We start from the raw sequence: 26,222 nt of genomic DNA, 5'->3' as shown, positions 1-26,222 counted from the left end.
AAGGCCCATCAACCTGTCATTACCGATTATGTGCACTGCACACTCATCTACAATAAAGCTTATTTCCATGAATTGAAATTCACACAAAGTGATATCCACATTAAGTAACATTTCTTATGAAAATATCTCGGCTACAGACTTTGATTCATAATAAATGTTTTATTCTAAATATTTGTTCTCCTTAAAGTCGAAAAAGTTAAGTGGTGATTTAATCCACTGACAGGGCAGTTGTAGCAGGTGAAGACAGATCTCAGGTGATTGGCAAAAGGATCAGAGGTGACTTGAAGTAAGAGTGAGTTAAGATTTTAAATGATCTACCTGAAAGGGTAGTGGAAGTAGGTCCAATAATAACTTTCTAACGAGAATTGGACAGATAAATGAAGAGGGCAAAATGATATAGGTTAAGAGGAAAGGGCAGGGAAGTGGAATTAATTTGGATAGCATTCAATGACCCAGCACAAGCACAATGGCGGAGTGGTCACCATAAGTCCTATAGGATTCTTTGACTGAATTTTAAAGATAATATTTAGGAATCCTGGTTTTGAAACACCTCTGGGAAACTTACTATAATGAGAAACAAAGTTTGATTGGTAAATCTGAGTCAAGCCATAAACCATTGCCATAAACTGGAACTAATCATTCCAATTCATAAAAGCTACTAAGATGTTGATTATGTTGCTCCTCTGAGATTTTGTTACATTTGTGTATCATCATCTGTGTCCTCTTCAGCCGATAATGAGGGTGATGACTTGGTCTGCAAAGATAATAATATAAGTTTTAAATTTACCAACTTGTGCCAAGTCCCATTTACTTACAACTCTGGTTTCACGCTTAGCTACATCAATATCCGAGGAGCAGGAGAATCGATGTTTCAGGCATAAGCACCATTCCTGATGAAGGGCTTATGTCCGAAAGGTCGATTCTCCTGCTCCTTGGATGCTGCCTGACCTGCTGTGCTTTTCTGATCTCCAGCATCTGCAGTCCTCACTTTGTCCTACATCAATATACAGTCAAGTAACACAAATTGTTATCCTTGGGTTTAAGCAAATGGCCTTGCCCATCCGTATCTCTAACCTCATTAGCTCTACAACCATCCAAGAATGATAAAGGATAATGGAAGTGTACGCTGAGGGTTGGAGGGTTTGAGCTATAGGGTGAAGGTGAATAAGCTGAGACTATTTTCTCTGGAGCATCCAACGGCTGAGGGGTGACCTTATAGAGGTTTATAAAATCATGAGGAGCATGGATAGGGTAAATAGACAAGGTCTTTTCTCTGGGATGGAGAAGTCCAAAACTAGAGGTCATAGGTTTAAGATGAGAGGGCAAAGATTTAAAAGGAACATAAGGGGCAACTTTTTCAAGTAGAGGGTGGTACTTGTATGGAATGAGCTGCCAGAGGATGTGGTCGAGGCTGGTATAGTTACAACATTTAAAAGGCATCTGGATAGGTATATGAACAGGAAGGGTTTAGAGGGATATTGGCCAAGTGCTGGCAAATGGGACTAGATTTATCTAAGATATCTGGTCAGAATAGATGAATTGGACTGAAGGGTCTGTTTCAATGCTGTACATCTCTATGACTGAGATAAAGAGATGTGGGACGAGGTTCGTTTGAAGGAAAAATACTGCTGGGTTGAATAGCCAATTTCTGTGCTGTAAGTACTGTTTAATACAATGTAGTAATTTGTAACTTTAGAACATAGAAAAATACAGTACAGTCCAGGCCCTTCGGCCCTCGATGTTGTGCCGATCCAAGCCCACCTAATCTACACTAGCCCACTTTCCTCCATATGCCTATCCAATGCCCGTTTAAATGCCCATAAAGAGGGAGAGTCCACCACTGTTACTGGCAGAAACACCACTGTTCCTCCAATCTAGCCTGATGCAGATACTTCACATTGCTGGGTGTGCCTTCAGTTGTTGAGGCCCTAACCTCTGAAATTACCTGCCTGAACCTCTGTTGTCTTTTAGCTGCTCCTTAAAATCCACCACCTTTAGCAAAGATGCCTTAATATGTACTTTAAGTGGGTCCATCTAAATGTATTTGGTTATGCTATTGTGGAATGTCTTGTGATGATTTGCTATGTTAAAGCTGCTATTTAACTGTAAGTTTTGGCCACGATTGAGTCATTTACCTGCTCTTTCCTTTCCAGAGTAGGACTGTCAGCTGCTGGTTCCTGAGTTTCTGGTTTCTCAGGCGTGCTTTCCTCCTCGGTATTCTCAGGAGGAGTAACTGGCTCAGGTGTTGGCACTCGGATTGCATTTGCTGAAGTTGGGGTGTTTGTTTCTTTGTAATGATCATATTCTTCCTTTCTAATCACCAGCATACTCAGCTTATCATCACTGGTCTTGATTTTTTCTATCAATTCTTCATGTGTATCTGTCTCCACATTGATGCCGTTCACTTCAATCAATATGTCATTCACTTGCAGACCTGCCTCTTCAGCTATGCTGTCTTTAATAACCTAAGATGGAGGAAAATAACAAAGCATTTCTTTACAGAGCATATTGTTGTGATGTAGAGTATACTTCCTGAAAAGGTGGTGGCTGCAGTTTTCATGGTAAGTCTTAAATAAGAATACAATATATATGAGTTGGATATCTACTCGAAAAGGAGCAAAAAGGTCGGTGAGTGGGAATAATTGAGTAACTATTTCAAAGAGTTGGTGAAGCCACAACAGGCTGTTAGGCCAGCCTGAGGTAGGCCAATCTAAGATTGTATGTCAAGTGTTAAATGCAAATAGACTGACTCATCCCCACATACTTTGCACTACATCATCTTGCTCAAGGCCTCTGGATGTTAGCCTCTTAAACTCATGACATGTCACAATCTAGAAGGACAGCAGACGCACAGAATCACTTGCATGATATCTTCAAGCATACAGCATCCTGACTTGGAACTATATCAGCATTCATTCACTCATGCTGGGACAAAATCCCAGAACTTCCTTCCTCTCAGCATTGTCGGTGTCCATACATCATAGGGACTGCAGCGATTCAAAAAGGCAGCACAATACCACTATGTAAACAGCAAATAGCAATCATCAGCAAATGTTGGCCTTGCCAGTGCTGCCCATACCCCATGAATGAATGAAATATTAGTTAGGATCTTTTGTGTTTATCAACTTTTTTTTGACTGCTGTCATTGTAACTTTAATGTGCCCGCTCAATATTATACACATACTTCCTTAGGTTGAGAAATCTGTGATTAATTATTGTCTGAAGGGTTACAGGAATGACCTTCAACTAACTATGGAAACTGTAATTGATCCAGTCATATTTTCATTCTTCAAGTTCCATCTGCAGAATAACTTTACTCATCTTGCTTTTGCAGTGCAACAATCATTGATTGTCAGTCAAAAACTGTGGGATTCCTGATGTGAAAGCAGTGTTGCACGATCAATATTTAATGACATTCAGCTATTGCCAGTGCCCCCGCTGTCGATATCATGGTGGGTAATTCCTAACCAGAAGCTTAAGTAAACCATTCGTATTGTCAAGCTGGCTACCAGGGCAGGGTATTCATGCAATGTGAGCATTACTGGCAAGGCCAATATTTACTAATCATTTCCAATTGTCCTTGAAAACCTGTTGCTGAGCCACTTCCTTGAAGGCAACTGAGTACCTTGCTTAACATTTCAGAGGGCAGTTAAAAGTTAACAACATTGTTATGAGTTAGGACTCAACCACAGGCCAAACTGGGTATGGCAATAGATTTCCTTCCCTAAACACAAAGTAAAGCATGTAGATTTTTATGACAGCCTGGTTGTTTCAGGTTTCACCATTCCTGATACTGGTATTTAATTGTACCAGCCATCATGGTGGAATTTACCTCAGGTTTCCATATTACTTGTCCAGCAATATAATCACCACAAAACTGCTATTACACGTTAGGGGTTCTTTTTCCCTCCTGTCCCTTGAGCAGGAACTTTCAGAAGAAAATTCTATAAATATTTGAATAGGGCTAATTGCAGAACCCCAACAAAGAGCTGGCACAGAGACAATGGGCCAGTTGGCTTCCTATGTTGTCAAGTTCTTACTTTGATCCCACACAAATAGTTCTTACCTGTTTAATAAACTGTCCTTGCACGCCCTTGATTGCATTGAGAATGAAGCCATATCCTTCTGGACCTTTGGTTAGGTGACACAATCTGGGACCATGTTGAGGACTTTCTGTTGATCTCTGGTTCTCCTGTGACTCCTGAACTTCCACTGGTGGATCTGATTCATGAACCTCTTTCCAGAAGCAGATTGGAGAAATGCCAGCCTGTGGTTGGACAGTAAGAAGGTAATGGAAAACTCCACATCACTTTAACCTTCATCTTGTATAAGCATGGTGAAACTATTTTATGATGCACATTGGAGAGGTTACAGGTTTATCCTTCATAAGTAGTCTTTGCATGTGTAAACACTGCAGGAGGAAGGACAATTATCTGGGAACCCCTGCTCTCTGTTCCTATCCTACAGACCCCCCACTGTGGACAATTAAAACTCACTGGTAATAATAATTATTCACAAGAGTTACTTATGTTGAAAGTAAATCCTTTAGGTAAATCTGCAGTGCAGTGTGTTACTGATCCTGGGGGAGGTAATTGTATTATATGTTGTGTTACTGACTGAGGGTATTGTACTGTATGTAACTGACTCTAGGAGTAATTGAACTGTGTTACTGACCCAGGGATAAATAAGCTGCATATTGTGTTACTAGCTGTCAGGATAAAACTGGCAAATAGTGGTTTGTAATTGTATTGTACAGTCTTTTACTGGCTCATTGTAGGGGGGAGATGAATGTACCTTACAGTGTGTCATTGAACCAGGGTAATTATATTGCACAATGGGTGGTTACTGATTCTGAGGATAGTAGTACGCTGTTACTTAATTGTTACTGAACTGGGGTAATTGCACACTTTTGTTTCCCTTTTAACCTTACTGAATGCACTGTCAATGGCCTATTCTTGCACATCATACCTACTTACTTGTTTTGCCTTCTTGGAACATTTGTTCCATCAGGCTATTATACAGCTTTGGCCAACACCAAAACCAGGCTCATAGGAACAAGACAAGACCATTCAGCCTCTGGAACTATTCCAACATGCATGGCTGACTGGCAATCTAACTTCATATACCCAGCCTTTGTCCCAGACCTCTTCATATCTTTAGATTTCAGATTTACAGCTGACAATTTATTTGCAAACTATTGCTGTTTATGGAAGCCAGGTTCCAAACTTTTACTGACATTGAGTTTAGAAATGTTTCCTAAAGTCATTCCAAAAAGATGCAGTTTTGATTTTTAGGCACTACCTCCTCATTCTACATTCCCCTGTTGGCAGAAATTATTTTTCTCTAGCTATCCTTTGCTGCTCTTAATATCCCAAAATTTTATTCAAATCATGCTCCAATTTTATAGATTGTAGAGTAGACTTGATCAACAGGTGAAAGGGTCCGATCTGGTCTGCAACCAGGGTTCTATATGCAAATAAATATAGGGGGGATGAATGTGCTAGGGGCTGCCCCTCCAATCAGTTAGCTCCGTTGTTTTTTCGTGGTCGTTTATTTTATTAATTGCTCATTTTTCTTCGGTTATTGATTTATTGCCACCTGTGTGAGAATACATTTCATATGCAACTCTCACTGCCCCCTGCATGTGAAATAGTTGAGCAATCTGTTTAGAGAATACAACACAATGCTAGAGAAACTCAGCAGATCTGGTAGCATCAGTGGAGAGAGAAACATAACCTTTTAGGTCTGGTATAATTCTTCTTGGATAAGTTAACTCTATTTATCTGAACACCGATGCTGCCAGACCTACTGAGTTTCTCTGGCATTCTCTGCATCCATAGTATTTTGGCTTTATTCCAGAGAATGCAAATCAAGTTTATGTAACCATCCCTCATAATTTAAACCTTAGAATCCAGGTGGCATTATGAACAATCTACACTGCAGTCCATTCTTTTGCGGGGCAAGAATGGAACCTGGCATTGGGATTGGTGGCTGCTATATTGGTGGAGGTGGCATCAGCAAGATGGGTGCAGCAGCAAAATCTGTCACCTGAGGATTGACAACTTCATTGTTGGTTAGGCCTGGTGCTGGTAGTGGTGAAGTGATGGCAGAAGGGCATCATGATGACATTAAGGTGGGGCCCGGAGTGACCGATATTGGTGGGTCAGGCGCCGGCGGAGGAGAATCAGCCCAGTGGAAAAAGCTGGTGCCTGAAGAGTAGCAACTTCACTGTTGGTTGGGTCCAGTGTCGATGGTGGCAATGCGGCAGAGGAGTGATGATGACGCAGGCATCATTGACGAAGAGCTTGCTCAGGACGATGGACTCTCTTTAAGCTATAGCTTCCTTTTTTTTCTTAAACTATTCAAAATGCCGCCAGATTGTGACAATAGTGGAAAAGCTTTTCACTGTAATTTACTGGGTTTTTTTTCTCACTGTAAAATACACGTGACAAGAAAATCATTCAGTCATTCAAAGCACCTTAAATTATGATGCCCAGAACTGCTCATAGTTATCCCAGGTGTAGTCTAAGCAGAGTTTTGTGTATCTGAAGCATGGACTGTACCCATTTATAAAGGTCATACCCAATGTCTTCTTCCTAAGAGTTACCTACGCAGTTACATTGTGACACAAGTAACTTAGCAGTCTGGTGCTGGAACCCTGTCTGATGTGATTCATCACTGACTAAGGAATTGTGAAGGCATTTGTATCGTCTCAACTGGAAGTGATTCCCATGACCTGCGGAATAAACTCTGTTTACAGTCTCTCAGGAAAAGACTAATTTCTTTGTGAAAACTATGTCGTCAGAATAAAGCAAAACATGAGTTTAAATCCTCATAGTTCAGTAGTTACAGTTTCTCCCATTACAGTGAAAGATTTCATCTGGACACAATTCCAGATGCCAGTTTCAGTGCATCTCAGGTAAGTGTGAATAGATTTATCCATCTGCATTTGGCCTCAAATGACTCATTTACTTACCTGAAAAATGTGTTGCTGGAAAAGAGCAGCAGGTCAGGCAGCATCCACGGAGCAGGAGAATCGACGTTTCGGGCATGAGCCCTTCTTCATGATTTCCTGAAGAAGGGCTTATGTCCGAAATGTCGATTCTCCTGCTCCTTGCATGCTGCCTGACCTGTTGCGCTTTTCCAGCAACACATTTTTCAGCTCTGAGCTCCAGCATCTGCAGTCCTCACTTTCTACTCATTTTCTTACCTGTTTGTAAAGCTCATTTGTTGGACTATCGACAACAAGGAACGTGACCTGGTTCCCACACTTCCTTATCTTATCAACTAATGATTCATGATCCAGATGCTCAACGACATCCCCATTCACAGCAATCAGAAGATCACCATCAAGTAGTCCAGATTTTCCTGCTGGACTGTTTTGGTCAATCTCCCTGATTAAATGACCTAGATGTTTGCAGAGAAATGACATTAGGGAACCAGTCAGGTTTTTAGACAATCCAGTAGCTTCAAGGTCATTTATATCATTGTGTAGTCTTTAGACTTGAAGATAGAGTTGGGGATTACATCAAGTAATAATAGTGGGGCAATGTTAATGGAGATAAATGTTCCTGAACTTGAATCCACCAGTTAGTGGATTCTGTAATGCACCTCTGAATATTCTTCACATTCCACGATAGCCAATCTTACTGCTGTTCAAACAGCTCTCTGTTAAATCGTTACACCCTTTCGGTACTTTTGGAGACTGAATTGCGATGATTCAAATGTTGCTTCATGTCTCATAGATGAAGCACCAAGTCTTTTATGTTTGCAGATCATTGAAGCTAAAAGAATCATCATCAGTCTCCGTACGAACTAACTGAAGATTCATCCAAAGCTTAACAGTCATAATTGTTGCTGAACTGTATACTAATTTTGAAAAACAACCCCTCTCCCGGCTGGTTAGAAATTCACAATTGCAAGAACATAGAAATAGGTTGTGTTTCAATGTTTCATTATTTCAATGACATCAGCTATCATTATCCTGAATTTCAAAGGCTGAAGGTCCAGTGTCCTCAACCTCTTATCATAGGACTACCCTCTCATCCCGGGGAATCAATCTAATGTACCTTTGCTGTACTACCTCCAATGCAAATATTTCCTTCCTTGACCAAAGCAAAGTATTCTGCTATGATCTCACCAAAGCCTTGTACAATTGTATCATAATTACTCTTGGACTTCAATAGCCTTACAATAAAAGCCAAAATATTATATGATTTTATAATTACTTGTTTTATATGTAAGCTAAGCTTCTATATTACGTTTACAAAACATACAAATCTCTGTTTCTCATCATTTAGCAATATTTATTTTATATTGTTCCTTTCAATGTGAATAATCTCACACATTGTAATTGATATGCCATCTTATTGCCTTTCCCTTTCATGTGTCTGTATCCCTTTTGATTCTTTGTGTTGTTCAAACTCCTGTTAGATTTGAATCAGCTCAACACTACCTTTTTCAGAGCAATTAGCGATGAACTATAAATGCTAGCTTAACCAGTGACACCTATATCCTGCGAATGAATAAAAAAACTTTATTACTCTTGGTATCAAAACCCTGGGCAAGTGACCCAAATCATTGTAAAATAGGTGGATTTGAAGCAGCATTCTAAAGGATGGCAAAGAGGTGAAGAGATTTTAGGAAAGAATTTCAGGACTCCACATTCAGTCAGCTAAACGCATGAGAGTGGAACAGAGGAAACAGGGATGAAAGATTTAGAGGAAGGCCGAAATCTCTGAATATTGAGGGGGTTGAAGAATATTATCGGGACAGGGCGTGCAGCTTTGAACATGATGACTCTAAAATTGAGTCAGCTAAACCAAGATCTAACGTTGGTCAGTGAGTGAAGGGAATGATGTATGAATGAGATCTGATCCAAGTTCAGACACACACACTAGAGTTTTTTTATAAGCTGAAGTTTACAAATTATAAAACATGAAATGTCATCGCGAGAGCATGGGAATGGTCAGGTTTAGAAGGAACTACAATTTGTTATTTCATGATTATAATGCAAGGCATGTGATCATCTTTCTGAAATATTCCCCAGGTGGGTTGTGGGAGATGGGAGTTGCTCTTGAGTGCCAACATTGCCTTGTGAACAAAAATAGTCAGAACAGAGATCCTGGTTAATAGAATTTTCCCTGTGAGAGCCAATGTATGAAGGTTATGAGCCACCACTTGCAAACTTCCTGATGCATGATGCCACTGAGGGAGGCTTTGCATCCATAGTAAACAATCAGAAAATTAAGCTCTGGTTTGTAATACCCTTTTGTTCTTGTTCGACTCTCAAGGAGAAACCATAGCCTTGAGATCCCTTGGTTAGCTGTGCTATCCGTGGTTTGAGAGGCAGACCTTTCACACTTGCCATCGATGCCACAACTTTGACCATTTTGCTTTTGAAGTATTTGTCTGAGGTCTCATCAATCAGAAGCAACATGATTTTGTTCCCTGAAGCTTTCATCTGAAAAAGATTCAACACAGTTAACATATGGCAATCATATCTCAAAAAATGATTTAGCTGTCTGACAAATATCCGATAAACCTGTTTATTTAAATCAATTAAGGGGCAGAATGATGGCCGGGGTATTAGGAGAACACCCTAGACTTTTTTTCAATAAGTCTTTTTACGTCCATTGTTCAGTTGAGCAGGATCTTAGATTGAGAACAAAAGATGGATAGTAGAATACAGCCACATTTGATTTGATTTATTACTGTCAGATGTACTGAGATACAGTGAAAAGTTATGGGTAGCACAGTGGTTAGCACTGCTGCCTCACAGCACCAGAGACCTGGGTTCAATTCCTGCCTCAGGCGACTGACTGTGTGGAGATTTCTCCGGGTGCTCCGGTTTCCTCCCACAGTCCAAAGATGAATTGGCCATTCTAAATTGCCCGTAGTGTTAGGTAAGGGGTAAATGTAGGGGTATGGGTGGGTTGCGCTTCGACGGGTCGGTGTGGACTTGTTGGGTCGAAGGGCCTGTTTCCACACTGTAAGTAATCTAATCTAATCTTACATGCTTTATAAGCAGATTGCACTTTCCAGTTGCATCATGGTAACAGAACAGAGTGCAGGATACAAAATTACAGCTGCTGAGAAGATGCAGAGAGAGACTGACATTAACATTTGAGAGGTGTACTCAAAAGTCTGATAACAGCAGGGAAAAAGCATTCTTGAATCTATTTGTACATATATTCAACTTTTATATCTTCTGCGTCATGGAAGATGATTGAAGTATAACCGGGGTGGACAGTGTCTTTGATCATGTTGGTTGCTTTCCCAATGCAATGGAAAGTATAGATTGAGTCAATGGATGGGAGGCTGGTTTGCATGATGGACTGGACTGTGTTCACAACCCTCTTGTTTCTTGGGGTATTGGGAAGAGCAGTTGCTATACAACACTGTGATGCATCCAGATAGGATGTTTTCTTTAGTGAATCTATAAAAATTTGTAAGTGTCTTTATGGACATGATGAATTTCCTTAGCCTCCCGAGGAAGTAAAGGAGGTTTTATGTGTTCTTGACTGTAGTGTCAACATGAGTGGATTGTTGTCAGGATAGATTGCTGGTGAACGCCATTCCCAGGAACTCACCACTCTCCACCATCTCCACCTCAGAACCATTGATGCAGACAGGGGAGTGCCCTCCACTCTGCTTCCTGAAGTCAATGACTAGCCCCTTAGTTTTGCTGATGTTGGTGGAGAGATTGTTGTCTTGATGCCATGCCACTAAGCACTCAATCTCCTGTATTCTGTCTAGTCATTGTTTGACATCCAACCTACAACAGTGGTGTTGTCAGCAAACTTGTAAATGGAGTTGATGTGGAATTTGGCCACACAGTCATGTGTGTATCAGGAGTTCATGGGCTCAGGGAAGAAAATGATTTGTTGTTCTCCCTGGCATTGGCCAGAAGAATCAAAGATATGCTCTTTACAGTCCAGATGTCATTCTATTACTTAGCAAAATAATTCTTGAATGCTTGAATGGTAATGAGATTACAAACTTCTCCTTGTGATTGCATTTAGGATGTCAAGATCTGTACAATAAAAAATGTTTAATCTTCAAAATTATTTTCTTTAATAAAATCTACTACCCTTAACTTTTAGGTTATAAATTCTTGAACAATGTTGTCAGTCTGAAGAATGTTTAAAAGAATTACCATTTTTTTCTGTGGCTTGTAACTACAATTTGTAACAATGAGAAAAAGTATATGTTTATTAAATATAATGACTTAAGCTTGCTTTGAGTTTTCTGGCCCAGAATGTTGCTGCAACAGTAAGGATTTTCAGTCTTCCTCTCAGGGACTGAAATTACTGCTGGAGCCTGATGTCAATCACTATTTCCTGCTTTGCAATTCAGGCTTATCTCCTTGTAGCTTCATTGGGACTCTTTCTGGTCGTCACTAGCTTATCTGTACTATTTTGTTGTTTTGTTTACTTTAAATTCTTAAGGAAAACCAATAACATAACAGCTGCATTAGCTTAAGGCTGGTGAACTCGATAACATTCGGGTGGGGGCCGTCTGGTTGGCCAGTGGTAGTGTCCTTCCCCTGGACCAGAAGATCTGGGTTCAAGTTCCACTTGCTCCAGAGGTGTGTAATGACATCTCTGAACAGGTTAATTAGAAAAATAGCTAAGATGAAAAAAGAACAGATATCATTAGGCACAGGACAAAGGTGTCTCCAGGGCTTCCCAAAGTGGAGGTTAACATAGCAAATGTGCTCATCTATTGAAATACTGGGATCACAAGTTCCAGGACAGCAATGGGAGGATGCTTTGCATACAACCCGCACCACATCTCACAAGTCTCCCAATCTCGATCGCTCAAGTTCGCTGTCCCCTACTATCAGCCCTCCCTTCAGTGAGAAATTAGCAATGGTCAGCTCTTGATTAGTCAGGAATTACAACAATTCTCGGGCCTCAATGGAGTCATAATGTAAATTCTTTTGGGAATGAATATCAGAACAAATACTAGGTAAGTTACATTGTTGTTAACAATTGAGAGGAGGTTAAGAGACTAGAACTATAACAGCCAACGAGAACTGGCTAGCTCCTTCCAGTGTCTACATAAATATTTTAATGGACAGAGCAAAACAAAGGCTTCAGAATTAAGCCTTTTGGATCAACTGCCTTATAACAACCCTACCAGCAAATGATGTTATGTATCCATCAACACAGATCTGCATACAATTCTACTGGTAAGATCTTATTAATAAAGTGAAAACAAATAAGGTGAGATGAGGAAATTTTTATTAAGTGACCCATTATAGCATGTTCACTGAAAGGACGGTTTGGAAGCAGAATCAATTATAATTGGCCAGGCGATAGGGAGAGAACAAATTGGATAACTTTTTCGAAGAACTGGCTTGGCCACAATGGATGAAATGGCCTCCTTCACTATGTATGATTGAATAAAGAAATAAACTACAGATTTGACAGAATACTGATTGCCAACATTATCATTATTGTTTTATTGCATATTAATTGTCAACTTCAGGATAATTAAGGTGATTCCGTGATTTAGCTGTAAAATGGTGTGTTTAAATCACAAACACTGTGCCCGGACTGGAATAATTTATCTTGGCAAACAAACATCATCAGGCCTCAGATGACCTTCTGCTGTACAACGTGTCTTCATTCCAACTTCAAACTGACTGTCCCAGTAAGCACTGCATTTATAGAGTACAAATAATATTTTGAAAAATTCTGATTCCCTCACATAAGGAGTCCTGATACCTGAAATCTTTCTCTGAAAGGTAGGCTTTTAACAGAGAGAAAGTGATAGAGAGGTAGAAATGTTTAGAATGGGAATTCCAGATTTCAGCTGTTGAAGATACAACAAAGGGAATCAGAGATGGATAAGGGATGATATGGAGCTGCCAGTGATGGACTGGGATGTACAAAGTCAGAGGTCACACGACACCAGGTTATAGTCCCAACAGGTTTATTTGAAATCACAAGCTTTTGGAGCACTGCTCCTTAATCAGCTGAAGTGACTTCAACTGAAGAAGGACCAACACTCCAAAATAAACCTGTTGGACTATAACCTTGTGACAGCTGGATAAGAGATGAACATCGGTTGAGATCTCAGAAGCTTGTAAGTTTTGAAGGGGTTACAGAAATGATGGGTCAGGATGAAGTGATGGAAGAATTTGAACACAAGGATGAAGTGTCAAATGAGATGTATTAATCCAATGAGCACAAGGTGACGGAAAAAAATGAGACTTGCTGTCGGTAGCAGAGGGATGTGAGAAGTTCTCTGTAGCAACTATTGACATGGTTTCAATGTTAGCAACTGACCAAGTATTAGTTTACTCCCTAGATTCAAGTCGTTGTAACTATTCTTGAAAATTTTATAAACTTTTCACTGTCTAGCAAGAATTTCCTCCCGAACCTCTCTACCTTTAATCCTTAAAAACTTAATTTAAAACCTACTTAATTGTTTGAGCTTTGGTCATCTGTCTTACTATCATCTTATTTAGCTCAATGCTTTATAATTGCTTCTACGAGCATTTTGCTGCATTAAAGGTGATACATAAATTCAAATTATGTATGTGTAGCTAAACAGAGCCTGCACCTCATCGTGGAGTAGGTTTGCTGTCACCATTCATTTCAAGAGTCTATGGGGCTACTTGGTTTGTGTGAAAGGAAAACCACAAACTAGAAAAGAATCTTGTATTGAACAGGGGGTGATTATGATATTCCTCAGTATTTTTCAGACCGATATACAGCTCACCCAAGCTCTTTTTCCCCTTATTAATATTATACATCAAAGTATTTAATTTCACTTACAACTACCCAACCTCCCCTACAAGACTTTATAGGTTCAAGCTCCCTAGCGATTTCAGTTTTTTCCCCAGATCATGTTCTCTTCAGACTTGGAAGACTGATAGTTTTTGGGGTGGAGTCTTTGACTCTCTTGATGATAACCTGAGCTTTGTAGGTCCTTTTAGACTGGAAAACTTTGATCTCTTGGATATTGATTGCCACCTGTTAGTGTTTTATTCCACATCAAAGGTCAACTTCAGAATATTTATAATGATTCCATGATTTGGCTGTGAAATGGGGTGATTAAATCATAAACACCCAGATGCAAACTCTGTCACAGGATTGGAATCCACATTGACAAATAAACATCATCAGGACCAAATATTGAACTACAGAAGCAATCATTCCAACATCCGCAAAAAAAACTGTATCAGAAGATTTTTTTTAACAAGCGAACACACACTGCAACACAGAGGAACTACAAAGAGCACAGGAAAATCACCTATACCATATACTCAAAAAGAATGGATACCCAATGAGCACAGTCCGCTGATTTCTCAGCAACAAACCCAAGCAAGCAGACAAAAGGCAGAAACCCTAGCCAGTATCTCCAACATCGAAGACATCTCAGAAATGACTGCCAGATGACTCAGACTCCTTAGCATTATGGTAGCCCACAAACCTACCAACACGCTAAACAGCAGCTAATGGACTTGAAAGACCCTATACAGAAAACAAGCAAAACTAATGTCATTTACAAAATATCGTGCAAGGACTGCAACAAACACTACATTGGACAAACAGGCAGAAAACTAGCCACCTGGATACATGGACATCAACTAGCCACAAAACGACATGACCCTATCTCACTAGTATCCTCACATACAGGTAAGGAAGGACACCACATCCATCCAAGGACAAGCCAAACAGAGACACACAGGAGAATTCCTAGAAGCGTGGCATTCCAACCAGAACTCTATCAACAAACACATCGGGTTAGACCCCATCTATCACCTCCTGAGAAAAAGAACAGGAAATGACATCACCAACCCAAAGAAGCCCAAACATATAAATAGAGAGCAGGAATCAGCAGCGGTGCTTTGCCTGGAGGCCCACTGAAGATGTCACCTAGTAAGGTGATGAAGCGTCTGGAAATGCACCTTGCAGCTCATTGAGCAAACCTACATCCAGAACCTCAACCTGAGCTACAAATCTTCTCAAAACTTTCTAAAATATCGTCAGGCCTAAGGTATCGTCCTGCTGTATGTTGTGTCTTAATTCTGACTTCAAACTGACCAATAGTAATTTCTTATTCATTTCTGATTTCCTTTGCTTCATCTTCCAAAACTGAACTCTGGAATTCCCACCTTAAACCTTCACAGTGGATGACTTGTTTTCTCCTTTGCATTATCTCAAATGGTTGGATATTTGTCAGCCTTTCTTAGTGGTGGCTTCCATGAATCATATACATTGCATCTTCAATCAGCTTCAGCAGATGTTTATTCTCAATGTGCCTGAATATGTGTACTGAAATATGTAGGCTCATTGATTCAACTATTTGATTGGTTTAGACATTCTCAATCACCCTCAGAGACAACATTATTGCTGAAATCAACATGTTCCTCTCCTCAGTTCTGCTGTTTGAGGATTGCTTCTTTCTTGGCATGATCTTTGTCACTTTTATTAAGTACTAGTCCTGTGAAGATAAGGATGTCAAACATATTTGCTTGGACATCTCTTCCAAGTCACACAATGTCTAAAACCAAACTTCAACCTATCATACCTGTTAGTTCACCAGCCTGTGTTGCACGCTGAGGTATATCAATTGACTCCAGTGGGTGCCTTATTCATGGTCTGTTTCACTGTATATCATTCCTCAGAAACCTTGCTGATTCTTGCAGTCTGAATTCCCTTTTGTAGTGATAGCAGTAGAACTCTTTTCTGCCAAACCAGTATAGTCACAAGTTCCCATTTCATTGCCAGTATGAAGCAATTTTTAGATACTCTCAATGAATTCCACTTTCTGTTTGGGTTCCACCATGAGTCTAGGGAGCCTACGAAATCTTCTATGGGTTTTTCTTTGAACAGATGTTCCTTGGCAAGTTGGTCCTTGACTGGCCATTCATTCCCTTTAACTAGTTTAACTCTTACTTGAGGAAGTTTGAGATCAAAACACTCATTCTTACTCAAGTGTGAGAATTCTTGATTGAGGAACTATAATATCACCATAGTGGGTGGTGCTTATTGGTCTCCTCTGTACAAAGTCTTTCAGATCCTTTCAGACCTATATATAACAATTGTTATTATACATTCAGGGAATGTGTCAAGATATGGCATGAGTACCTTAGTAACCATTTGCGGATGAGAGACATTTTCAACATTTTCTCCATTTAGTTCAATTATTCGGTCATTGGATTCAACTCCAGCATTGAAAGCAGCACCAGCAGGGGTGATCTCAGTCATGAACAGACCAGGGACTCCTGTGAAATGGAAGATTTGAGTAAATACTAATGGCAAGAGATTCCTAGGCTAATTCATTCAGATTCTAGATCCGCAAGAATCGATGGGAAATAGCATGCTCATTTCCTGCACCACCCTCTGCGTGAAAAAGTTGGCCCTTAGGTCCCTTTTATATCTTTTCCCTCTCATCCTAAACCTATGCCCTCTGTGTTCTAATTAGTATAGATTTTTCCAGATCACCCATTCTTTTCAAGTTTCTGGTAGGTTTACGAACTGTATGTAATATAATCAAACAATGAGTTATTGCTTTATTCAACACAATGCACATTCTTGCAGACGTAGAAGTATTGCTTTTTTCTACAGTCTGAACTTCTAGCTTCATTCATGTGTTGTGGATTTGATAATTATTAATATCCACTTTATCTTGAGTTTTAATATTGTGAAAAACATAAAATTACAAGAATTTGTAGAAGAGTAGGCCATGTAGACCTTAGAGCATGTTTGCAAAATCAGTAACATCATAACTGACCTACATTGACTTCACTTTCCTGCCCTATTCTCATGTCACTGAATTCCATTAGTGCCTAAAAATCTAATGTTTTCAGTCTTGAACATGCTCGATAATTGAGCATACAATGCCTTCTGGGCACAGAATTACAGAATTGTGGGGTGGCACAGTGACTCAGTGGTGAGCACTGGTTCGATTCCAGCCTCAGGTGACTGTGTGGGGTTTGCACATTCTTTCTGTGCCTGCATGGGTTTCCTTTGGATGCTCTGGTTTCCTCCCACAGTCCAAAGATGTGCAGGTTAGGTGAATTGGCCATGCTAAATTGCCCGTGGTGTTCAGGGATGTGTAGGTTAGGTGCTTAGTCAGGGGTAAATATAGGATAATAGGATAAGGCATTGGGTCTGGGTAGGTTACTTTTCAGAGGGTCGGTGTGGACTTGTTGGACCGAAGGGCCTGTTTACACACTGTAGGATTCTGTGATACAAAGGTACATAGCCCTCCAAGTGAAAAAGGAATCACTTTGTTTCCATCACAAATGACCAAACCTTTAATCGGAGACACCGGCTCCTTAGATTAGATTACTTACAGTGTGGAAACAGGCCCTTCGGCCCAACAAGTCCACACCGACCCGCCGAAGCGCAACCCACCCATACCCCAACATATACCCCTTACCTAACACTATGGGCAATTTAGCATGGCCAATTCACCTGACCCGCACATCTTTGGACTGTGGGAGGAAACCGGAGCACCCGGAGGAAACCCACGCAGACACGGGGAGAATGTGCAAACTCCACACAGTCAGTCGCCTGAGGCGGGAATTGAACCCAGGTCCCTGGTGCTGTGAGGCAGCAGTGCTAGACTTCTCAGTTGTGCATGCAACCTCTCGGCATATCCCATCTCAAACCTTCTCAGAATTTCATATACTTCAATAACATTAGCTTTAGTTTCTCTGACCTGATAATACAGGTCCATTTTGTTCAAGATCTCCTCATAGAGCAGTCTTACCAGCCCGGAATTGATCTGGTAGACCATACATCCATCCTCTAAAGCAAATATATATTTTCTTTACATAAGGATGCCAAATCCTATGCAATCCTTCTGATGTGGTCTCATCAAAGCTCTGGGAATTGGTTTAGCTCATTTGGCTGGATCGTTGGTTTACCATGCAGTGTGATGCCAACAGTTTGGATTTAATTCCCATCACCAGTTTGAGTTACTATGAAGGCTTCTCCTTCTCAACCTCTTCACTTGCCTGAGGTCTGGTGGACCTCAGGTTAAATCTCCACCAGTTGCTTCTCTCTCTAATGAGAGAGCAGTCCCTATGGTCTGGTAAGATTATGGCTAACCAACCATCATCAAATCCTGCATGCATGCAGCAGAATTTTCTTATTTTTATACAATAACCTTTATGCAATAAGCGCTAACATACCATTTGCTTTTTAAATTGCAATATAGAATCATAAAATTCCTACAGTGCAGATATAGGCCATTCGGCCCAATGCGTCGGCACTAACCCCATGCAGACTCACCCCATGTCCTATCCTTATTAACTAATCATTGTGTACCAAATAATTTTGCAGCTTTACCTTCAACGGTCTTCAATGAAAATCCAAAGCTCGAACCTTGTTTCACCAAGTAGCACAGCTTGGGCCGTGGCGTTTTTCCGCTGACTCCATTCACCACGGGCTGGACTGGGGTGGGATTAGGAATGTTCACTTGAGATAGATCAATACCTTGCTTTTTGGCATGTGTATAAGTGGCATCATCCAGTATCAGAAAGGTAACACAATTTCCAGACTTTTTAATCAAATCTACCACCTGAAACAGAGAATGGCATTAAGCATGGGGTTTTGCCAGGTTCCTCTACAATTGTAAGTGTCAGCAATTGGTTATTGCAAGCTTAATTCTCTGCCTCTACCTTTCCTTCATCCCATTGTGCCAATGCTTCTTTGATATTTCTACTCACTTGCCCTTTCTTTGTAACCCTTCGAGTCTTTATACAATTCTAATTTGCAAGTTACCATTGAATCTGCTTCCCGATCACAACAACTTCTGTAAAACAAAAAAAAATCATCATCCCCTCCTCCCGATTCTTTTATCAGTTGTTTGTAACATGGCTCCTCTTGTTAATAACCTTCATTCCAAGCCTAACTGTTCCTCATCAATTACTCTATTAAAAACCTTTACATTTTGAACACCTTTATCACATTTCTCCCTAAACTTCTTTCCTTTAAGGAGATCAACCACAACCTCTTGAATCTCTCCACATAACTGAAGTCACTGAAAGCATTTGACTAAATCTCCTCTGCACCTTCTCCAAAGCCTTGACTTCCCTTGTAATGTGTGAAGTCCAGGACTGAACACCATTTCCATTTGAGATCTAACATGAAATGATTTGAAAACTGAATTAAGGGTTGGCACAACATTGGTGCTTTTGTACTCAATGCCTCTTGGCAAAGTTATGTCAACACACTGAGGGAAATTGACAAGGAGGATATTGAAAGAATATTTATTTCCCTTTGTGAGAGAGACTAGAACAAGAGGACACTGTTTGGAGATATTTTGGAGATGGAGGAAAAATTTCCTCTCAGAATCTTTGGTCTGTGCAATTCTCTGCCTTAGAGACCAGTGAAGGCAGGGTCCTTGTCTGTTTGTAAGGCTGAGTTCTTGATTCTTGATTGACAACGGAATCAAATGATATTGGGGGTAGATAGAAGGTGAAGTTGAGGCAATAGTCAGAGAAACCATGATCTCATTGAATGGAACAGGAGGAAGCAGGGCCTGACTGTCTTACCCCTGCTTCTAATTTGTACATTTAGATGTTATGTTTGTATGTTCTTCTGTATATTGTTATGTTTTGGCTTATTGTGAGCATCTCAATTTAATTAAAAAGGAGTTTCTCCGTTGCCATGTGTGGTCAGATTAGAGGGAAGATGGGTTGGAGTGCTGGGCAGTAAACGTAAATATTGGATCATCTAATTGGTATAATTTCCGACACCTGAATATAAGTTTGCAACTCGCTGCTTATTGGATTGAATCACACCAGAAAAACACAATGGTTTTCAGCAGTCAACCCTTAGAAACCTAAATGATACCTTTCCATTGGTTTCCCCCAGGTAGAAATATAACTCTGTTGTTGTTCTTTTTTTAAATCCAACTCTCTCTGTAATTTCTGAAGAAAAGATTAGGGCCAGTCTGTTCTTCATGAACATAGTAATCAGTGATAGCTAATTAAAATATGATAAGTGTTATTACGAACATGAGCCCAAAAGAAATGTATTTCCTTCAAGATAATGGATGTTAACTATTTTCATTTTACTTCCATTATGTTATTGGTATCTCTCTAAGCTGTGTTGCCAAGTTCCTAATGTTGCCATGAAAGCACACAAATTCTATAATTTCAGCAAACGGCTCAAACTGAGTTAAATTATACCCTGATACACAGAACCTCACAGCATCCTAGGGGTAAGCAACTTTTCACCATTTAATTGAGTAAAAAACAATAAACAGTAAATTATACTTGTTTACTTCAAACCATAGACCCACATAAATAGAAATAAAGTACTGCGGATGCGGGAGATCTGAAATGAATCTTGAGTTCCAAACAGGGGCAGCATGATGACTCAGTGGTCAGCACAGTGTCAGGGAGCCAGGTTTGATTCCACCCTCAGGCAACTGTCCATTTGGAGTTTGCACATTCTTTCTGTGTCTGCATGAGTTTCCTCTGGGTGTTCCAGTTTCATCTCACAGTCCAAAATGTGCAGATCAGGTGGATTGGCCAGGCTAAATTGCCCATAGTGTCTAAGGATTATCCGTGGGAAATGCAGGGTTATGGGGTGAGGGTGGGATGCTGTTTGGAGGGTCAGTGTGGACTTGATGGGCCATCTATCCTACTTTCCACACTATAACAATTCTGTGATGAGTCATTGCAGACTCAAAACACTAACTCTGTTTCTCTCTCTCCACAGATGCTGCTAGACTTGTTGACTTTCCCTAGCACTTTCTGTTTGTATTATCCTAGCCCCATATGTATGTCTGTGCACAACTGGGGTATCTAACAATCAACTTTCAGGACGTACAGCTCATACCTTTTGATGTTCTTCACCATCCACAAAAACCGTGTTGACCCTGATGACTCGATCTCCATCTTTCAGTCCAACATTATCAGCTGGACTTCCTGTCACCACAGAACGGACCAGGTGGCCATCTATGTCTTTCTCTATCCTTAAGTAAAAGCCAAAGCTTTCACCTTCCTTTTTGGACAGTTTGCAAAGCCGAGGCTGAATTTCAGCTGCCATCACTTGGTGTTTGAATGACCTAAAGCAGCAAAATATCTAACAGCAAACCATCACATTATTCACCTATTTCCCGTGAATCTTCCAGGAGCTCTTAAGATTAAACTTGTATTTAGTCTTACAAACAATAACAAATATTTGTTAATATTTTTGAAAATATCAGTACATTTTCTGAGAAGTTAGCTAGTATACATACCAAGGAAACTAATTCTTTCAGTTTTTAAAAGTCATTTACTGATGTTTCAAATCAAGTTGATCACAAGGGTGGCATGGTGGCTCAGTGGTTAGCCCTACTGCCTCACAGCACCAGGGACCTGGGGTCAGTCCCACCCTCAGGTGACCATCCGTGTAGAGTTTGCACACTTCCCCCCCACCCCACCCCCACCTTTTGTATGGGTTTTCTCTGGGTGCTCTGGTTTCTTCCTATAGTCCAAATGTGTAGGTTAGGTGGATGGACCATACTAAATTTCCCATAGGGTCCAGGGATGTGTAGTTTAGGTGGATTAGCCATGCGAAATGCAGGGTTACAGGGATTGGTTGGGATGTTCTTCAGAAGGTGGACTCAATGGGCTGAATGGCCTGCTTCCGCACTGTCGGGATTCTATTCCATGAATTACTGGACTAATATTTCTTGATTGATCTACTTTCATCTGTTGTCATAAAACTGCAACAGGTGGTTACTTCAAATATATGTTTGAAAGTAAGACAATACTACCTGATTGGGTTAGTTGATGTAAAATCTCTCATTTGTGATTACACAAATATGCTTGAGCAAAACGTGTTTTGGAAAGTAAAACAGAATTTCTTCAGTGTTTTGTTTCTGGATTGGAAAGCTTGGAAACCCAACCACCATGTTAACAATAGATACAGAGAATCTTGTTCATGTGAATGGGATATAGATGAAGCTGTAATTGCATTTTCCAGCCAAATTTGAGCCAACTTGTATGTCAGGAGATTGCCTGGTTTGGGTGCAGCATCGAGTTCATAGGTAAGGGCTGATTAAGGGCTTTTGCCCGAAACATCCATTTTCCTGCTCCTCGGATGCTGCCTGACCTGCTGTGCGTTTCCAGCACCACTCTGATCTAGACACTGAGTTCATATCCCATCTGATTTTAATAGGCTTGGGCTCATAAATGGGAAGTAATCCTAATACTACACAAGGGCCAGGTTTGGTCTTTCCTACTTCACACAAACACACAACTAATGCAAGATAATTGATGTGTTAGTTAGGAGGGCTAGTTTATTTGAAGAGGTTAAAGTTAACATGTATGGCGAAGAAACTGAATGGACCAAAACACGATTGAAGGTCACTTTTGTCTTTCAGTTTAATCATTATGTTATGTGTCCTCCAGTTAGCTAGGATCAGGAATGATGCCATTGTCTGAATAGGTTAGCCTGAAACAAGTTGACCTGTCCTATGTTAGTGTTATATTTTTGACTATTGAACCCAAATCTTTTGGGGAGGTGATAGCCTGTTGATAGTAGCATTGGACTGTTGATCCAGAGACCCAGGTAATGGTTTGGGGACCCAGGTTTGAATCCTGCCGCTGCAGGTGGTGGAAATTGAATTCAATTTTAAAAACTGAATTAAGAGTCTAATGATGACCATGAATCCATTGGCGATTGTCAGAAAAGCCCACCTGGTTCACTAATGTCCTTTAGGGAAGGAAACTACCATGCCTCTGGGCAATTAGGGATGAGCATTAAACGCTGGCCCAGTTAGTGATGCCTTCATCCTGTGAATGAATAAACAAAAAAGCGTCAATGTTCTACATCCATGAGGGGATGCAAACTTAATCATGTTCCTGAATTGCTTGGCCAAGAGTAGCAGTGCTATTCACTAAAGCCAGGAAATTCACAGTCATGTTGGAAAACACTTTGGCTTATGGGAATATTCTTTGGAAATGCTAGCTCCTGAATACAGTATCGAATAGTGTTGGCTCCTGAAAAGTTTTTTCTAAATGCACCAACTATCATCCATTTTTAATGTCAGGTTTGTTGAAAATTTGATGCCTCATATATAAGACTTTTATCTAGACATTATTTGAGTGCCACATTAAAATGTTTTGGGTCTTAATAATCTTGAATAGAGAGATATTTTTTGATGATGCATGAGATGGTGATACACCAACCATTGATGTGTTGTACTTTATGGATTCTGCCATATCATGCTATTTGATCCAGTTCTACTTACAGCTTACCCTTGTTATGGATGCTACAGTAGTGCAAAGGATTGGTGACAGGAATCCAACCTCGCAAACCATCTAACATTTAACATCAAATCTCGCAAACCCATAGAATGATGTTGGATCAGTTATGAAAATGATGGAGTTATCTTTGTGATCTTTACCATTGTAATGAGGTCAGCCAGGTGGACCTCATAGAATGTGGTTTCCCTGATTGAGGCTGTTAATCAGGTCTAATCAGGGAGCCCTGGCTGACAGTTAAGAACAGGAGTGCCCAACATCCTGTTCACTCTGACAGCTGGCTCTGAAGGAGCTGGATCAGTGTCAAGGACTTTCCATGTGTAAATGAAGGGTGACTTGGTGATGGGATATCAGTCTCTGTGAAGTTATTTCAGCCATTGTCTTGTTGATGCCAAGCACCTGTACACCTACAATCACATGACTTATGGTGTGCACAATATTGAATATTTGCTTTGACCATGGTGACTTTTTGGAGCAACATTGAAGTTGAGGAATCCAAAGACCATATCAAGAAGTAAAACACACTCATTGGCATTTGCAGCTCTTAGTCACAGGCCATTTTATAGTATTCTTTTAAATCGAGAAACCATTTTGTTATAATAAAAATCTACATATTTTAGTTGCTTAAATTCAAATTTTAGATCCTCATTCCCCCCTTTGGTCATTCTATGACCGTAAAGGCATGGATCAAATTAATCCATTCAATGGCAGCAAAAGACTGCAATACTTCCTCTTTCTCCGAAGGGGAATCAAGGGCAGGCAATGATGTTTCCGCATCATGATTTAAGCAAAGAAGAAGCATTTTCTGGGTGGAACCAATATTGTCAATAGAAGTTAATATTTTAACAATAATACGCTTAACTATAGCAATATCAACAAAAAGACCAATTAAAACAGTAGCACCATACAAAGACTTACTAATTAATTAGTTGTACCATGAGCCAAAACCCCAATCTTCCCGTCCTGCAACTTCGTTCATTTGTTGACAAAAGCGTGAATATTATCAATATGTCTAGTAATGTTTTCGAAAAGATCAGTGACCCTCATAATGCATTTCCCTTTAACAATAGCACAAAATCCACCTTCCTTCGCAAGTATGTAATCGGTTTTGTTGGCAAATAGGCGCAATTCTGAAAGCATGTCCCTAATTTCTATTAAGGCAGCAGTTGTCTCATTTCCCAAAATTGTGAGTCCACAAATGAGATAATTATGGTTTTGATGACTAATAATTCTTAAGGACTTCTCCTAATAAAGAACACTTAATGATGGCTCCCAAGACAGAATCTTTGAGATGTGTTTGGCTGCGAGTTTATCAGCCATTAGTTGTTTCATCTATTATTGCCCACTTTTTAAGCCATTACTTTCCACTTCTGCCAGTAAGTATTTTTAATAAGAGGAAGAATGTCAGTGCTTGCACAGTATCGATTTTTGTTCACAGTATGTATGTCCTGGGCCACTGTGAGCTACAATGTGAATAATGGTTAAGGCTTTGTGTGGTGCAGTGGTGTCAACATGTCAGTCAAGTTAGCAGCAGTAATAGGCCATTCAGCCCCATGAGCCTATTTTTGGATTCAAAAAGATCATGGCTGACTTGTGTTTTGAATTCCACATTCTCAAACCCTGATAACCTTTAAAACACTTCCCGAGAAACAATCAGTCTCTCTCTCCTTTAAAAATATTCAAAGGTCCAGCTTCCATTAACTTCTGAGGCAGATTTTCCAAGTCGCACTGACCTCCAAGACCTTCTGAAAGAAAAAGTATCTCCACGCTAAAAGGATGGCTCCCTTACTTTGAAGCATTGTCCCCTTTATCTGGTCTCAAGAGGAGATATCCTTTCCATATCCACCTTGTCAGGACCATATATACTTCAAATCAAGTCATCACTCACTTTTCTGAACTTCAGTGGAAACAATCCAAATCTTTCCAACTTTTCTTTGTAAGATTGCAGATATACATCTAATAAATCTCTTTTGAACTTTCACCGATGTCTTTATATAATTCTTCATACAAAGTTGCAGACAGTATTCATGTTCAAGTCTCAACAATGCCCTGAATAATCTCCATACTTCTATTTTTTGTAATAGATGATAGTATTTCATTAGCCTTCCTAATTACTCATATCACGTATCAACATCTTATGTCTTACATGTTAGAACACCCATGTCCCTCTGCCCTCAGAATTCAGTGGTCATTCACCATTTAATTAATAATTTTTATTCTTTAGGTCAAAGTGAATAACTTCACATTTTCCCACATTATAGTCTATGATGTTGACTGTATGGAATGCCTCCTTACTATATATGTTATTGCACTGGCCATCTCATTATCCAAGTTTGCAGTCTTGCTCATCGTTTTTTGGATATGCAGTTTGTGATGTGTGATGCATACCCTTTGTTTACTGTAATGCTCGTATCTGTTTTGTATCCAATTGTATTTTATCACAGTGTTCAGCCATCTGTTCTGGCACTGGCTTCATGTATTGGTGCAGTGTGGACTGGAAACTACCTACATTAATACATTGGGTCCTTTAAACAAAAAAAAATGTGCAAAAAAAAATTCCTATTCCAATCCCACAAAGTATATGACAACCATTTGCCAGTTCATTTATCTGGGCAATGCTTTGATAAATTGGACCCAACTAATCTGGCTTAAAACTTATAGGCAGTTAACTGTCAGTTATCATTAAATGGTATCTTCTCCATGGCAATGCTATCAGCAATCAGTGCGCATTTGCCAACCAAAACAATTCATATGTCGCTTTTCACCTTAAATTAGTATTCATACAAATTAACTTGATATGTGCAAGGTGAAAAAGTTTGGCAAAATATGTCTTTTCAAAGTACTCAAGTCCTGTGCCACCAAATGACAAATTAAAAATTGATGTTACCAATGGAGGAATAGGACAACAAAGAATTTAGGAACATTGTAACACCAGCTTAAACATTCACTCTCATCACTTTGGTGCATCTGGAAGATGTAGTGCAGC

At 40.0% G+C, this 26,222-nt stretch overlaps 1 protein-coding gene across 1 annotated transcript; it reads right to left on the bottom strand.

Moving 5' to 3' along the window:
* Positions 1-2,246: 2,246 nt before the first annotated feature.
* Positions 2,247-21,032, bottom strand: pdzk1 (PDZ domain containing 1; the record flags this gene model as incomplete). Its single annotated transcript, XM_060826430.1, has 7 exons — positions 20,823-21,032; positions 18,321-18,552; positions 16,110-16,246; positions 9,268-9,463; positions 7,211-7,407; positions 4,067-4,267; positions 2,247-2,465 (listed from the first exon to the last, which is right to left on the bottom strand). Coding segments are annotated over exons 1-7 (1,392 nt in total), but the record flags the coding sequence as incomplete, so codon positions are not given.
* Positions 21,033-26,222: the final 5,190 nt, after the last annotated feature.

This window comes from Hemiscyllium ocellatum, chromosome 6, assembly GCF_020745735.1.
Source record: "Hemiscyllium ocellatum isolate sHemOce1 chromosome 6, sHemOce1.pat.X.cur, whole genome shotgun sequence".
Taxonomy (NCBI): domain Eukaryota; kingdom Metazoa; phylum Chordata; class Chondrichthyes; order Orectolobiformes; family Hemiscylliidae; genus Hemiscyllium; species Hemiscyllium ocellatum.
The sequence above is the reverse complement of the archived record's forward strand: the minus strand, read 5'-3'. Positions and strand labels throughout refer to the sequence as shown.